The following is a 17,532-nucleotide window of genomic DNA, read 5'->3' as shown; positions in this document are numbered from 1 at the left end:
CTGATCTGTATTTGCCACGGTCACGGCCTAATTAAGTGGACAATAGGGCACTTACATTCATTATTTACTAATGGAATGATGCTTTTTTAAAGCTGCACTGATCAATATTTTTATCATAATAATGGATCCAATGGTCACTGGGTCTTTTGATTCTGTTTTTCTTCACTCTCCCTGATCTCATCGGCATCATTTCCAGGCACAAACAGCAGATATTTTCGTAAAAAAGCTCTAAAACCCGACTGTATGCTACTCGCCCACCGCCAAACGGCTGACAGAGTTACACATTTCACACGTTTCTTTCAGGAGTTTGTGGACAACAAACCCAAGCTAAGAGCTCAGAGAGTTAATATTGAACTTCTTTGTTTAATGTAAGTTGTCGGGGGCAGAAACACAACTCTAAGTAAATGTTAATATTGTTCTGTGTTTCCTATACAGACTCAAAGCAATTCAACATGTGCTAAAACGTTTGCCAGGTCAATTTTATAAGGTGATGGTAATTCAGTGTATTTACAGATTGCTGCACTGCTCCCAAATGCCCCCCCAAAAATAAATGAATCCAGGTTTAAGCAGTAATTATGAAAGAATTTGTGCTCCCTCTGAGCTCTGCTTCACTTTCAGTCTGATTGCACCGTGAGGAAGGCGTTGGTTATGTGCGGTTAGCAGCTGTCATTTGTGCAACATCTCAATTTCCCTAAATTGTGCTGTATCTGTCATGTTACAAGAGGCACCTACATTTTCATCTGATGCATATCTAATGTTGGATTAAAAAGTCCCACCTGAAGCGACAGGCAGCCACACAGCCGTCTGTCTGCGCATTAAATGGCTTGATGAGCATTAAAACAGTGAAACCCCCTCACATGTCTGTCTTCATCAGTGCATCGTAACCCACGTAAACAACGACAGAAGATTTTCCACCGTCAACAAAAACTAATTGATGCAAATTTTTAAAGAAAGGACTTCGAGTAAAGGTTCAAATCTTTGAAGAATCCAAACCTATTAAAGCTGTTCTGGCATCTCCTGACAGCTCAAAGCCCTTTAAGAAACCTGATGATGGGGTTTTATTTACCCAAGCAACACAGTTTAATATGGTAAACAAATACATGTTAGTCACATCATTATCTGTGGCTGCAGTCACAATGGGTTTATGTAAATCTCTGTTTTCCAATTACACCCATGAATAATCTTCATACAACATGAAAACCAAGCTTCTTTAATTCATTCACACTGGAATATCTCATTTATTTTAAGTCGGGAGGGGTGATTAATGCAAAATATAACAACGTTCCTCAAGAGATTTGGGGTTCATTTTGCAAAACGGAAAAATATACTCTTTGCTGCCATGTCCTATTTTAGTTTTTTTCAAATTAAGAGTCTTATTTCTCCAAAATTGGAAATATGGTGTCCTGCTGAAACATTGTAATGAGGAGTGTGACCATTAGTTTTAACACTATGCTGATGGATTTTCATGTGTTCCGCTCAGCAGGGTTAAAGACTGAATTTGGAACTGGTTTGACGCATGTCACGACTTCTTTCTCCCTTTGTCTCTTTCAGGTACATCACCCAGCAGGGTCATAAATTAGAGGTCGGGGCCCCTCGACCTCCTGCCACCGTCACTAACGCTGTGTCTTGGCGGTCAGAGGGCATCAAGTACAGGAAGAACGAAGTTTTCATGGACGTCATTGAGTCAGTAAATCTGCTGGTGAGGACAGAATTTGCTTTGTCAACATCACATCTTAGAAAAAGTATTCTCAGGAAGTAAAAAATGACCCCACAAAGAGACAGAAAGAGTCACAGACATCCTGGACGGGCAGATTTTGATGGTTTATGTCGTGTTGCAGGCGTCATCCCTGTCATCCTATTCATGATATTTACCGAGGTGATACTTTACTGTGTTAGCAGAGCACTCACTGCTCCCATTATCAGAATGAGGTTTTTAGGGGCACCAGTGGTGCCTTGCTGGTCACCTCGCTGGTGGGAATGGAGCACATCTTGCTACGAATGCAGTATGTCGGAATTATGATGAAGACAAGAGGATAAGTAATAGTAATAATTTGACTTCTCTAAGCAGTTTTCCTCTTTCCTTGAATTACGAAGGAAGCAGTCTCTGATCTCAACAATCAGTGAGGAGTGACTTCATCTCCCTCTAACCTTACACTGCAGCTACACTACACACAAAGTAATACTCACTCTGATGTTATTAGGCGACGCGATGAACCCATTTACTGAGGAATACAGACAAAGGCTCTGATTTCCTGCAGCTAAAGAGGCAGAACAGAACATCCTTCAAGCAACACCTCAAGGACAACATTTGGAAGGATTTTCTGAGCCGAAGGAAAGTGAAACACTGCTGGAGAGCTGCCATCGCCGCTTCCTTTTCTGTGACCAGGGAGTGTTTTTTTAATGTTCTCAGAGATTCTTCATCCTCTTCCACATCAATGCCCAGCTTACATCTCTCACACTGCACGCTGAGAGCTTTTCAGGCTTGTCCCTCTGTCGGTCTGGATCTGCTGAAAGGTTGATCTGGGTATCAGCCGGTTTGTTTACTTCTCGCAGGAGTCTTACTACCGATCTGTGGAGTATCTTTTTTTTAATAAAGCAACTTAAAGTGCAAATAAATAATTGACAGATTCATCAACAGTGAAGATAATCCTTAGTTTCAGGCCTACTTTCAGATGAAGTAAGACTCCACATGTTGAACATCATGCTCTTCTGTTTACAGGTGAGCGCCAATGGCAGCGTCCTGCGGAGTGAAATAGTGGGCACCATCAAGCTCAAAGTGGTGCTGTCAGGGATGCCTGAGCTCAGACTGGGCCTCAATGACAAAGTGCTGTTTGAAATCACAGGCAGTAAGTAACCGTGAGTCAGTCTCACTCTCTTTAGTTCTACGTGTCTTATAGGAAACTGCAAAGTCGGCATGAATAATTGAAGTGCAGTTATATCTTAAAATACTTTCAGCAGGACTGGTTTTAAAATGTTGCTGTTGTATTTTGGCCTTTATTTAGGTCAGCGGTTGCCAAACTTGTTTTGTTGAAGGTACTCCCACAGTTCTGTAAGACAAGCTCCAGAGTCTGTTCTTCCCACCACCTCTCATGTTCCAAATGTCTTCTTCTGTAGTGGACTTTACTGACATCTGTTAATTATGGAAAGATTGATTTTGCTTTTGCAGCACGGTCAGGTTTGCATGTATAATAGTTTACCACATGGATGAGAAGAACTGCTTGAAATCAAATCCAAATTTGTGTTTTTGGCTGAGCTGCAGTCTTTCTGTGTGCTCTCTGGTAACTGTTGCTGCACCGCCTGGGGTACATGTGCTCCTCGTTTGGAATCACTGAAATGCAAAGCAACTAAACACAACTGTTTAGTCTGACAGTCGGATTCTGCTGCTTCTTGAACAACGCAGTCTTTTGTAGTGTAATATAGTGGTATGCTTGTATGGCTTCTGGTTGGGTTCATAAGTTCATCTCATTATCTGTCTTCCCTTTCAGTTAGTGCTCTTTATTTCACACGTCGAGCTGGCAGTGGAATAATCCACCCTATACATTTGCCAGAATAATGCTTGAATAGTGAAAATGATTTGTAAAGCTGCTGCTGGTTGATGGGTGAGCACATGCCTATTCACCCTCTGCTCCTTGAACTCTAACATCCCCTCGCACTTCCACCTGCTCCTCCTCTTTCTGTCTAAACCCCTCACATCTACAGATTCCACACTCATCTTAGCTTTCATCCTTCCTCATCTTCCTTTTCTTCTCCTACTGCTTTCCCAGTTTTCCCATTAATGTCTCCCACTGCTCCGTCTCCCCCAGTCTATCCCTCCAAGCTCTCCTCTCTTTTTTCCCTTCCTCTCTTTTGCCTACATTTCTTCCCCCCTGCCGCTCCTTACCGAAGGGGAGAGGCTCCATCACTGTCTAGCCTCTTTGCCTTTGAGTTAATCCGCACCCCAGGCTACAGCCCTGCAGATGAAAGGTGAGGGTCTGTAGATATCCTATGTATGAAGCCCACAATCCCACTGCTGCGTGTTGCAGTCTGGGAAATAACATAACCTCAAAAAAAAAAATCAAAAGAAATTGTGATCAAACAAACACTGACAGATACAGCACCCCCCCAGCCCCCTCCACACACACACGCACACACGCACTGGATGTTTATACAAATATTAAAATGGGCTTTGCACTCACATCCTCAGCAGTTTATCATTTTGCAGTCATTTGGTGTTTATCATATTTGCCTGATCTGCACATTTTATCACAGCTGGACTCAGCCAAAAATGTGAGAAAACCCATAAATCATTGAACACTGCCCTCTGCTGGCAGTAGTCCAGAATAGTCACTAAAGGGAACTTAAAAGAAATATCACATCTGTAATATTTTCAAATTAAAAACTGGTGCACCAACATGCAAAAAGCCAGTTGTTTTAGACACCAATGAGTCAAGACAAATGGCTTTTTCTCTGAAATATCAGGTCATATGTAACACCTGAGTGACGACAAATTTGAATCATAATTACTTATTAGAGTTGTTGTCTGTTATGAGGACATTTGAGCACTATTAACAATTATTATTAGCACTGATTAATGTGACTATTTTCTAATTAATTGTCTTAAAAGAGAAATCACCAAATTAGGTGATTTCAATGACGAATCGACCATCAAGAAGTTAAATTAAGTTGTGTTCTGTCCATTCAGCCTTTCCACGTTAAGACATTTTTATTAAAGTGTCTCTTAGGCTGCCCATCTCAGTGATATCACAACACTGTAAGATGGTCTGGACAGCAACGTTTACAAAATGGCTCCGTGTGTCTCTTTTTTCACTGCGTGACAGCAGACAGAAAGCAGATGAGGTTCCTCCTGCTGTGTATTAAAAGCACAGAAGCAGGTGAGAGCAGCTGTAAAGGTGAATCACAGGGGAGGCTGCCGTATCTTCAATCCTCACCTGGCGTGCACACACCCGCGCACACACACACACACGCACATCGTGTTTCCATCACTTTTGGGGACATTACATAGACTTACATTCATTTCCTGGAGACTTACCCTAACCTTAACCCAAGTCCTCACCCTGAGATGGGATGATTTACGCTACGGGGCCTTTTTTCCCCACAAGGAAGAATCCCCACAAGGTGACTGTGTAAACAGATTTATGTGCCCGCAACGCGAGTAATACATGTCCCCAAACACACACACACACACACACACACACGCACACACACACACACACACACAGACACACACACACTCCTCTGTCTGTCCCCTCTTCCAGCCCCTGAGGTCCTAGCAATGACAGAGAGTGTCCCATATGACCTTTCTTTCTTGTCTTGATAACACAGCATGCACCTGATTATGTGTGTGCGCGCATGCATGTTCGTGCATGCATGCATGTGTCTTACCGGCATAAAAACAAACAGAAATAAAGAGACAGGAGACGTTCCAAAGGGCTTCCCTGCTCTGCTTATCCAGGACTGTTGTGTTCTCCTAAGACCTCACCTCGGCCAGTTCCCTCTTATGCATGAGGAAGTGTCTCACACACACACACTAGCACACACACATAAACACACACGCAAAAGCAAAATCAATAGAGAAAAGAGTAAGTTGCAAGCAAGCATACATAAACCTATTCACGCAATGCACACACACTCAAGAGACTGAACATTGAACAAGGAAGCTGCACACACAAATACATGAACACACATTCACACACGCGTGCACAGTCACACACACAGACATTCTCTCCGACAGGCCTTAGGTCCAGGGTTGCATTCAGAGCAGGTGAGGCAGGCTCTCGCTGACTGTTGAATGGGGGATTTAGTTGAAGGCCCACAGGCCCACAGTCATTACAGCAGTTTTCCACCACTCAGCACCCTCCATTAACCACAGAGGAGGAGAACATCAGCCGCTCTCCAGCAGACTACAGATGCCACCATTAAGGAGGTCTCGCTTTTAACTGCCCTTTGCACCAGCGCTGCACTCTTGCTCCACCCTTGACAGGAATTGTCTGGAAAAGTCTAATTTTGTTCACGAAGAAAAGGATCTGCTTGACACAATCTGCTGAGTTTTGTGTATGGCAGCTTCTGTGGTGCTCCAGTAGAGTTTTAGAAATATAAGTTAGATGAAGGCTAAAGCACCAACCTCACCTCAGTCGTTTTGGTAACTGGACTCTAATTCTGTGTTAATTGATTAATCAAGATAGCATTAATGAGCAATAAAGTTATAGTTATTTATCAAGCAAGAAGGCCAAATATTCACTTGTTTCAGCTTGTTTGTTTGTTTTGTTTTGTTTTGTTTTACACCAATAAATTGTAAAATATTGCAAATTTGTTTGAAGATGGTAGCTTGTGCTGAACTGTGATGGCCATTTTTAACAACTGTCTGTCATTTTCTAGACCAAGTATTAAGTCATAGGAGTCATATTACTAACGATGGAGTGGGGAAAATGATGTGACATCTCCCACTGGCATAAAGACTTCCTTGTGGATGCATTTCATGAAATAAGACCCTAACAATAAACCTTTATTAGTGTGGTGGATTAATTCCACAAAAAATAAATCAGAAGCTTTGACGACAACCCAGTTGTTTCTTTTTTTGGCATATTAATGAAGAAGTGCCTCTTAACTTCAGTAACAGATGTGTGTTTTCTCCTGCTCACAGTACAATCTTTATCTACTCGTGTTAGTGCTTGTGTGGATGTGTTTGTGAGGCGGCTGAATGGGCTTCAGTGGGGGACAAGATGATGGCAGCAGGTTTTGAAGACAGGCAGTGTGTGTGTGTGTGTGTGTGTGTGTGTGTGTGTGTGTGTGTGTGTGTGTGTGTGTGTGTGTGTGTGCGTCTTTATGTGTGGCAGCTAAATAACTGTTCAGTGGGGGACAAGAAGAGGGCAGATGGATCTGGTAGCATACTGCGTGTACAGTGTGTGTGTGTGTGTGTGTGTGTGTGTGTGTGTGTGTGTGTGTGTGTGTGTGTGTGTGTGTGTGAGAGAGAGAGAGAGAGAGAGAGAGAGAGAGAGAGAGAGAGAGAGAGAGCGGCAGAGTGAATGTTTGTCAGTCATCATTACCTTGACCTTGATTTCCCCCAAGACTGCTTGGAAGGCTCTCAGTCTTTTTTTGTGTATCTCTGTGTGTGTGTGTGTGTGTGTGTGTGTGTGTGTGTGTGTGTGTGTGTGTGTCAGGAGAGAAGAGTAAGACGGTGGAGCTGGAGGATGTGAAGTTCCATCAGTGTGTCCGCCTGTCACGCTTCGAGAACGACCGCACCATCTCTTTCATCCCCCCCGACGGCGAGAGCGAGCTCATGTCGTACCGCCTCAACACGACAGTGAGTAGGACACGCCAACCAGTGTGTCTCTTGAACACACACACACACGCACACATACTCAAACCACCTACATACCAACAACACCAGGAACACACTTCTTATTTGTCTCACAGTCCGGTGTGCACACCGATACAATCACAACTTTACTAGAAGACTGAGTAGGTTTACACTTGTTGTGTGGTTTCTAGGGGAGAAAAACATAAATATCACAATAATGAACTATAATATAACGTTGTCCACAGGGGGTCAATAAAACATCAGATATGATCAGTCTCCAAAGAGAGTAAAATGGACAGTTACAATGACAGGTAATATAAGATAAACAGCAGTTCAGTGAGCTAAGACTGGCCCATGTCGCCACTCGTCCTGATCCACTCGTACACATGCTGCCCAGTGACCTTGTGTCCAGTATACTTGAGTGGGGCTGCTGTGCCTGAAATATATGTGAGCTGTGAGCCCTCTTAACAGTTATCGTCTCCCTTGTACAAACACAATCTCTCTCTGTCCTTTCCACTGTGTCACTCTGGTGATGTGTGTCGTAGCGATGCAGTCCAGCTCTGCGCTCGCCCCTCTGACCTTGTCCGCTCCCTCTCTCCGTCTGACAGGTGAAGCCTCTCATATGGATCGAGAGCGTGATTGAGAAGTTCTCTCACAGCCGTGTGGAGATCAAGGTGAAGGTAATGATGAGTGGCACGCAAACATAAACACACACACACATGCAGAGCACCACGTCCTTATCCGCTCATCTAGTCCGTTCTCTGAAACGTATTTAGTATTTATGACGCATGCTTCTCAGGTGGATTACCGCTTACCATCTGTTTGAGGCAGCGACGGCCGCACAGACTCAAAATAACAAGCTGTGCATAATCATAAAGACCTGCTTGATTTGAATTTGCATGTGCATGCTTTTTTTTTTAAAGCTAAAGGCCTCAGGTGACATTTAAACTCTGTCCTCTGTCACCTTCCACAGGCTCGGAGTCAGTTTAAGAGTCGGTCCACCGCCAACAATGTGTCCATTCTGGTGCCAGTGCCCAGCGATGCTGACTCACCCAAGTTCAAGACCAGCACAGGCAGCACCAAGTGGGTGCCCGAGAAGAGCGCGGTGCAGTGGAACATCAAGTCTTTCCCTGTTAGTGCGGCAAATCAACAAAATGTCACAGTTTATAACCTGAGATGCGTTTAGTAGATGTTGATGCTGATTCCAAAACAGCTGAGACGCTGTTTAAAAGATAAATATGTGATCATTTGCTCTTTCTTTACAGTACAACATATTTCGTGTTTGACCTCATCAGCTTCATAGATTTTTCTAGATATCTGCTCATTCTGAATTTGATGCCAACAGCGCGTTTCAGACAAGTTGGGACAGGAGCAGCTACAGACTTGGAAAGTTGTGGGATGTTCAAAAATTCTGTTTCTATTTCAGTTTTCACAGCATCACAATCAGGCTTGTATCTCGTTCCACCACGATCGGGTTTTACCCATCACACAGCAGCATCAGTATAATGCACAGTGGTGGAAAGTAACTGGGTACATATACTCATGTATGATCCAATAACAGTATTTACATTATTCTGAAATGGGCCGTTCTCTCTTGTCATCATAGGTACTTTTACTGAAGAGAGATTTTGAATGCAGGACTTTTCTTTGTAGCTTTCTGCACTGCAGCATTCACTTAAAAAGATCAGAGCACTTCTCCCATCGCTCTTGACACCTGGTATGTACATAAGCTTGAACCAGCCCCGGTGTCAAAAAATGAAGTTGTTTTTTGACACTGACAAATATTAAAATATTAGACAGCAGCTATTTGTCACATTAGGTCCCCCCCCCCCCCCCCCCCCCACACACACACACAGGCTCACATCTTATCTCTCTGTTTTCTGCTGTTCCTTTCACAGTTTCGTCGTCAGTCTCTGCTGTCACCAGACTATAAACTCTTCAAAAGGGAGTTTAAAAAGCTTGTAGAGCATTAATTCAGCTGTGCTTCCTTTTATCTGTCACACTCTCATATCCCCTCATTAATTCATTGCACCTTCAGGCTGTCAAGGAGGGTTAAAAATTGCCATCACTGGTGACGTATTGTTATCCAGCTCATGTATGACTCGACAGGACATGTTTCTCCGTCGACCTTTGGACACTATAAATCTGCATATTCTCTCAGGAAACCACAGCTCACGTGTAATATTTGATGGAGGAAACAAAGATGGAGCAGTGGCTTGTTGTGATAAGAGACTGATAAACACCCTCATCCACAATCCAGCTGCTTCAGCTTTGTACAGTTACTAACAACTCCTGATTGACAAGCAGCCCCCTCCTGTATCCGCATGCAAAGCTTTTAGAAAGAAGTCCATCAGCGATTGTCATAGTATGAATGTACACATCTGTTGTAGATTTCTCATTTATTGGGTGTGGGTACGTTATTAAAAAAGAAATGTTTTCTTATCAGCTATAGCCAAGTATCTAGATTAGGTTTTTTCAGCTAATGGGATGTTCTGGAAACTTGTTTTCCCAATCCGCTTCGTACTGTGACACATGGGGTCCTGCTTGAACACACAGTTATCTACCACTTTTTCCCAAGGAGAGAGTCTCCATGTTTGTGCTTCTGTCCGAGCTCTTGTCACTGGTGTGAAGTGGGCACGGCTCAGCTGGAAAAAGTCGATGTCACCTACTTTGTTGTAACTGATAAGGCCACGCCCACACAGTCCTGATAAGCAAGGGTGTTTTTGAGAAAAATGACTAAAATACTGCTTTGAAACCAAAGTTTCAGCGGCTTTACAGTCGAAATGGTAACATGATTTACAAACCAAAGTACAAGCTAACAGGCTCTGCTCGGATCATATGGTACACTGTTATAAGCAATGATTAACCAGTTGTTTTTGTGTTCATAGCCTAGATATTTGCCGGATGCTAAATCCCATAAATTGATATCTGACACTGGACTTGTCTCATGTTGCAGTGAATACGAAGTCCTTGTAGTAATTGGAGTCAGAGAGCTGGGAGCAGAACTCATCAAACAGTCCGAACGCTCTTATCTGAAAGGCTTTGTGAGCACACTCTGAATGAAAGGTTTTACAGATGCTTCGTGGCCTTTTCTCTTGTGTGTTTTTGCATGTTTAGGGTGGTAAGGAGTACATGATGCGGGCGCACTTTGGGTTACCCAGTGTGGAGAGTGAAGAGCTGGATGCGAAGAGACCAATCACAGTCAACTTTGAGATCCCCTATTTCACTGTGTCGGGGATTCAGGTCAGACTCTTTGTTAACACCTGGAACACAGTCCTTCCTTTCCTACTTCCTTGTTTTTCACTTTTGCACTGCTTGACATTCACACATGGCTGCACTTCAGAGTCATTACAAATGACTTCACCCATGCCAGACCAAATAAATAACTTCTTAAGTCCTTTCGGTCTGGGACGTTTCTGTAGTTTCAAATCACAACTCACTCTCCGCTTACAATCCAAAGCCTATTCCTTATCTTATTGTACAGTGCTTTTTCAAGCAAGCTAAATAAATGTTTCCAAGTGCGTAACCCGGAGACAAAGCAGGCAGCGTTATTTCCTGTAATTCATCAATTCATCATTCTTAAATGGTTAATTTAGCTTTAGAAGGAGGAGCGATTCCTCAACCTGTAAAGCCACAGTTAGTCCATCAATTTGTTGAAAAATTTAAAATCACAGTTTGGATATACATGGTTTTCAGTGGACAGAGAGTAGGCTGCCATGAACACACTGAAGCATACAGACTGTGTGCAGTAGATGTTGATGTGTGTTTGTGTGTGAAGCAGTGAAATAATTCTATGTAACCTGTCTGTGTTCACTAGGTGCGTTACCTAAAGATCATAGAGAAGAGTGGTTACCAGGCGTTACCATGGGTGCGCTACATCACGCAAAGTGGAGGTAAGAACAACACACACACACACACACACACACACACACACACACACACACACACACAATCAATCAATTCTGATAACTCTCTTCTTCCAAAACTTTAAATCTGCATTGCATTTTTTTATGTTATGTAACAAGAGGTCAGGGACTGTGGTGTTAAAATACTGCTTCCTAATAAGAATATTTCTCCAAAGCAACAGTCAAAGTTCAGAAAAAGAAACATTCTTCGGTGTTATTTATTAAGGGTTGAACGTTGATAAGGATACCCAGTTTCACCAGTGTGTCGGACTTACGAACTCCAGTTTAGCCGTTCCTTTTTTCTGTCCAAAGTCCAAACACATTAGCAAATCAGAGGTTACCGGGAGGTTAAATATGATGTTTTCCTCACGAGAGCAGTGTCGGGATCAGCCTCTCTGCAACACTATTCAGTGTGTGCCCTAGGAGTGAACCCAGCAGTAAAACATCCATCATATCCATTACCTGGCTCCATCACCATGAGCCATGGCCTCAGGGGCTCAGACTGACACCACACAGGATGCCAGTGATAGAAATTTTACAAGCCTGATAGCTTGTGGCGTAAAGTTCTTTGTGTCTCGGTTGTCCAAATTCGAACGGGGCTACTGCAAAGTCGAGAGAATGCAGTAAAACTTGTTTTACAAAGCTGGCACCTGGGATCTGTACTGTAGATGCAAGCGCTGCCCTGGGAGTGAACACATCTGCATCACATCTGTCACACTCGAGGATGACACCGTGGCATACAAACTTCAAAAGATGTTTCAGTTTTTGGGAGCTTTGAACTTTTATCAACCTGCTAATGAGACATTTTACCTGAAACATATGCTTGATTGTTGGACAGATCACAAATCATTACATATTGCCACATTAAAGCTACACTTTGTTGATGAGACTGCAGCAAATGCTCTGTACGAGCTCAGTGGTTTCAGTGATATGGAGATGAAAGCCCACTCCCTCCACTGGACTACAGCCAGAAATCCTTAAGTTTCATACCTGCCGTCCACCTTAAGAATGAACCTGGCTCTATAACATCCATCATATTCATTACCTGGATATGTGAGGTAGGAATCAGGGGCTGCAGAGGTTGAACGATGCCACAGAGTGCCAGGAGGCTCCCAGGGTGGCTCTCACCTGATGCCAAGGTTACTGTTGCCTTGCTGTAACATCAGCAAGGAAGCAAAGGAGAGGGAGTAAGAGTGAGAGAAAGGAGAGTGATGAAGTTTGGGCCACTGGAGAGAAGGCTATCACCTTTCTCTCACCGTTACCATCAGCAACCTGGGGAGGGCGGGGGAGAGAAGAGGGTGATGATCACGTTTCACTCAGCACTACATGCAGACACACTCACACTGATTAAACAATACCCCGATACTGTACACTGACTGTGCTGACTTATTAATGAGTGATGAACAGGCATTTAGCAGCCGCACGGTACGGCAGTAAGAACATGAGACTGTCAGTGGTCAGAATATGATCAGGCAGCATCACACTGCAGCTGCACCTTTCAGCTGATGTCCTGAAACGAAAATGCAGTTTTTGCAGAAATTTGTAAGAAATGCAATTTTTGGATCGGTGTTACATAACCTGAGGTTATGCATTGTATTGTGCTGCAGTGTAACTGTTCAGGACAGTATATGGCCAGACGTTTGTGGACACCCAAACATTACACAACTATGTCAAACCCACGAACACTGACCTGCTGCTGTAGCGGCCTCCTCTCTTCTGGAAAGGCTCTCGCTAAAATTTTGGATCCTGGCTGCAGGTATTTGATTAAACCACGAGAGCATCAGTGAGGTTGGCCACTGATGGCTGCAGAGGTGTTCAGTACATGTGCAAATCAATCCTTATCGCTGAATTTTCAAAGTGAAATGACCAGACTGAATCATCATTATCCCTGACCGAATCAGCAGCTTTCAGCAGTGAGGCCCTTCTCTCGCTGTCAGCTCTCATTAAACCTATTTAAAAGACTGCTAAAGCCACTGAAACAATTACAGTCTGATAAGTCAGTCATTAATAAGAGGCTGCTGAGCTATAAGTCTTACGTGCAGTGCTTGTATAGGCTGGTTTTGTACTCAAATCCATTTGAACGTGATTGACCACTTAGCTTTGGAAGAAATGAACAAACTGCTCGTTCAGTGACCACAAATCTTTGAGGTTGATCCGTGTGCTGTTGAATGGGGTTGAGGTCGGTGCTCTGTGCAGGCCTGTCAAGTTCTTCCAACACAAGCTGCAAAAACCATTTTTCCACAGAGATCCTGACGACATCTCTGGAGCGACCTCCACCAGCTTCTGGAACTCAATCCGATCTTCCATTGACTTACTTTAATTGGTCTTTCTGGAAAAACATAAATAAATAAATAAACGTTTTCCTGGGGTTTACTGTTCATATTCTGAATCGAATCTGCATCCACTGCAGCACTTCTTACTGGAAACACTGAGTAAATGTATAAGACACAACACACTGTTGACTAGAGTGATGTTCTAAGGATGGATTTTTAGCTGTTTGTGATATTAGCATGTCAATGTGAGATCAAATGAGCTTTTCTTACCTCTGGAAAAGAACCCGGCACAGAACGTTCTCTCTCAGAACCAGAAAGATGAAAACCCAACGTTGTCTCAAATATCATTGTGCATTTCTATTAATTGTAACAGAAGGATGAAAAACAGCTCCACACCGTGAGTCCACAGAAACACGTGGACAGGAGTGATCACATACGTTTGGTCATGTAGTGTTATCTTCTTATTAGCCAGTCCTGGATATGCAACATAATAACTCAGTAAATCAGATGTTGTCCATTGAAGATTGAGATATTGCAAACACTGACCAGACTCTTGAAAGTCTGAGAAAGAGTGAAGGAGGGAATGTGTTAAATGTTGGTGATGTGCTTTCGCAGAATGCTCGTGTTCGTGCAGATCTTGTTTGGGGCTTTCACAGGGCTTAAATTGGTAGTGATGTGACGTACAGAGGTGATGAGGGGAAGAAAGCTGTGTTAATGCTCCGCTGTTACATTTCTTGGCAGATTACCAGCTCCGGACAAACTAAAGGGCACAGATGCTGCTAGACGAATGGATATTTTCTCTCTGTTCATGTCTTCCTCTCCGTTCCTCCGGCTCCCCGTCTGCAACGGACAGCAGAGGACAAGTGCAGGAGGACATTTTTCCCCGTTCTGAACGGAAATAAGACATCATCTCTTCCTCTACGACATCCTCAGCGCCGACAGGAAAGGCTGTTGCATCACCTCTGACCTGTGATTTTTTTTTTTTAAGGATTCCTCAGGACTCCAGTAATATGTTAACATACGCGAATAATGAACTGATGACTTTGTGACACCGTGCGGTTCTGCCGAGCTCTCATTCCCTTTGCTTTTAATGTCATATCCCTCGAGGTTAATTTAGAGCAGAATTTGGGGAACAAGGCGTCGTTTTTAAACACATTTTCCTCAGACAGAGAAAACTTTGAACTGTTATGAATTTGAAGCTTTATCTTTTTTGGTGCTTGGCTTGTCCTCTTGGACATGTAGCTTTCTACTATGGAACATGTCATTTTACAGATTATGTAGTGCCAATATACAGTAACCGTGATTGTCCTTTACCAGTTTTTATTTCTCAAAGGGCCATAACATTGCACAGGGGTGACTTTTCTAAATCGCAAGTTTTGAGAAAGTTACATGTTGCTCCATACAGGATTTTAACTACTACACCACATCCTGGCATCGTCAGCATCTTTTACTGCACAGGCTTCTATTCCTCATGTTTTGTCCCCAATTTCCACTTTACAGTAGAAGTTGTTAATCTTCGTCCTGCTACATGTTTTGCTTGAACCTCTATATTAAGTGTTCATTGCCTTAAAAAAATGCCTACGAATCACCACCTTCTGCACTGTGAATATAATCCCCAGCGCACTGAAACTAACACCAGCGACCAGATCAATGATTAATAAGGCACAATATTGTCGGAGGCGTTGGCAGTGTAACATAATACCATTGACGCATTCCCATGGGGCCTGTAACCTTGTCCTTGTGCTGGAAATCAGCTTGCCGCTATGAGGCAGAGACTGAAGGAATGAGCACGGTGCAGAATTTTTTGTCATATTTTTTATCTGTTGTTTATACTGTACTAGTTAGTCCCCTGTGGAAAATGTCTGAAGGACAAAACGGGGGGGGGGTAAAATAACCTGAATGGATTTCTTTGCAGAGTCTGAGAATATTGACAATATGTTGAGGTAATTGTTTCTCCTTGACTCTTTTTGTCGACCTCTGCAGGCCCCTATGTGTCTTCAAAGCAGTCTGTGGTGTAATTCACTCCCTCTGTTGTGCATGCACTGCAGCACATCAGTTCAGCTGCACTGCCACCAGCAAAACAGAGGCCTGTGTCCAGTTATTCTTCTCTGCTCTTACGTACAAAACCTCCCATTACAATCATTCTATTATCTTATGTCAGGACATTTGTCAGGCACCAATGAGGATTGTTAGTGTGTGTTATCACGTGTTGTCATTAATTTATCAAATACTGTGTGTCGATAGGAAGCAAAGGGATATATTTGGAAATAAACATTTTTTTGTATCTTGTTTAAGAATACCATCGACTTTTTGTACTTGGCTGTTTGAGCAAATTATGACAGATGAGTAATATGACCTGAAGCATTAAAATGAAGCACATGAACATTTTAACTCATTGGTGGACAGATGTGCTTTGAGCTCATTTAACCCCAGATGTCACATACAGGAAACGGGTTTGATTAAAAACTGTTTCTTTCAAGGTCTTTAAAGATTGAGGAGCTGCAAGTTTGGTGAGTGCAATGCCTTTAAAGTAAATTTTGGGAAGTTCATTCACATGTTTTAGCCAAAAGTTAGTTAGGTAGGCATAGATAGGGCTGATACTGGGCAAGGATGTGCACAGAGAAAAAGACAAGAATTGACCCAAGAACAACAGAACTGTATGGGGCAGTGAGAAAACCTGCTCAGCCAGGGTCACTCACTCAACAGATGGAGAGAGATCAAAACCGATCCTGAACTGACCCTCTATGATAACTTCAAGTTACTATCACACACCAACTGAATCTGTTAGTTGTAGGCTTACATGTAACCTAGGTGTATGAGCAGTACTAAAGCAATGTTTTCTTTGTTTCACCATCATCATTTTTACATCCATCCATCCATCGCATACACCCGGCTATTCCTTTTCCGGGGTTGCAGGGGGGCTGGAGCCTATCCCAGCCGTCAAGGGGCGAGAGGCGGGGTACACCCTGGACCGGTCGCCAGTCACACTTACACCTAGGGGCAATTTTAGATTCATTTTTACAGTTCTAGTTATTTTTACAGTTTTTATACAGTTCAGAGTCTGTGTTTGGTCCCAGTCTGGGACACCAAAGAGTGTAGTGAGCAGCAGTTAGTGGATACTCTGATGATATGCTGCCCCCTATTTGTGTGGAGTGACCTCGACAGGTGGCCAGTTCTTACATACTGTTCAATATGCCTTAAAATGAGAGCAGACATCCATGACTGTGAGAGATGTCGCTATAATATACAGTAGGTGAGTCACATGGGGTCACAGCAGTATGAATAGATCATTTTAAAAACACAGTAAGACTACACCAACAGCACATTAATGACAGCCCAAGTCCATCACAAGCACACTGTGATACAAGTCGACATGCACTTGTACACATTTTGAACACACTTCAAATACTAAAAAAAATATACTTTCGCTTAAGGAAAATATATCCATTTTCACTAGGACTGACAGTAAGTTCTATCGGAACACAGTTCGTCTGGTTTAAATAGTTTGTGCTGGAATATTTTCTCTGTTTGGCCTGACAGGATCCTCTACTCCCACACACTCCTCTCCTCAGGATCAGACCTGCCTCCCTGCACACCTCTTGCTGTCATGCATGAATACACAACCTGCTGCTGCTACTTTATACTGTAGTTCAACTAAAAAGATTCATGCATGTAAGGATTACAGGATTTCTGCACGTGTTGTAAAAACACAGCGTGAGACTTCCTTTTATCTGTGTGTCTATGTGTGTGTTAAAGAGACAGACAGACAGACAGACAGACAGACAGACAGACAGACAGACAGACAGACAGACAGACAGACAGACAGACAGACAGACAGACAGACAGACAGACAGTGGTGCTAGTCTATGCCAGCCCCTACAGGCCGCTGCCTTGTGCATTGTGCCTTCAGTTTGCTGTCCGTCATCACTCCAACAATGTTTAACTGTGTGACCCCTTTTGTCTCAAGGCAATAGGCTGTGCGTATGTGCAACCAGATAAAGAGGCGTGACTGACTCACACACACACACACACACACACACAAATGAGACACAATGCG

At 43.2% G+C, this 17,532-nt stretch overlaps 1 protein-coding gene across 1 annotated transcript in view; it reads left to right on the top strand.

Moving 5' to 3' along the window:
- Window positions 1–15,764, top strand: part of ap1m3 (adaptor related protein complex 1 subunit mu 3) — a 26,029-nt gene extending 10,265 nt beyond the window's left edge. The window contains exons 5-12 of the mRNA XM_070961241.1: window positions 1,552–1,699; window positions 2,720–2,846; window positions 7,158–7,300; window positions 7,906–7,977; window positions 8,271–8,429; window positions 10,415–10,540; window positions 11,115–11,190; window positions 14,217–15,764. Of these exons, the coding sequence (XP_070817342.1) occupies window positions 1,552–1,699; window positions 2,720–2,846; window positions 7,158–7,300; window positions 7,906–7,977; window positions 8,271–8,429; window positions 10,415–10,540; window positions 11,115–11,190; window positions 14,217–14,239 (874 nt within the window). The 3' untranslated portion in view covers window positions 14,240–15,764. The remainder of the gene's footprint in view (window positions 1–1,551; window positions 1,700–2,719; window positions 2,847–7,157; window positions 7,301–7,905; window positions 7,978–8,270; window positions 8,430–10,414; window positions 10,541–11,114; window positions 11,191–14,216) is intronic.
- Window positions 15,765–17,532: the final 1,768 nt, after the last annotated feature.

The sequence above is a fragment of the Chaetodon trifascialis genome, chromosome 4, assembly GCF_039877785.1.
Source record: "Chaetodon trifascialis isolate fChaTrf1 chromosome 4, fChaTrf1.hap1, whole genome shotgun sequence".
Taxonomy (NCBI): Eukaryota; Metazoa; Chordata; class Actinopteri; order Chaetodontiformes; family Chaetodontidae; genus Chaetodon; species Chaetodon trifascialis.
Note: the sequence above shows the minus strand (reverse complement) of the source record. Positions and strands in the feature narration are given on the sequence as shown.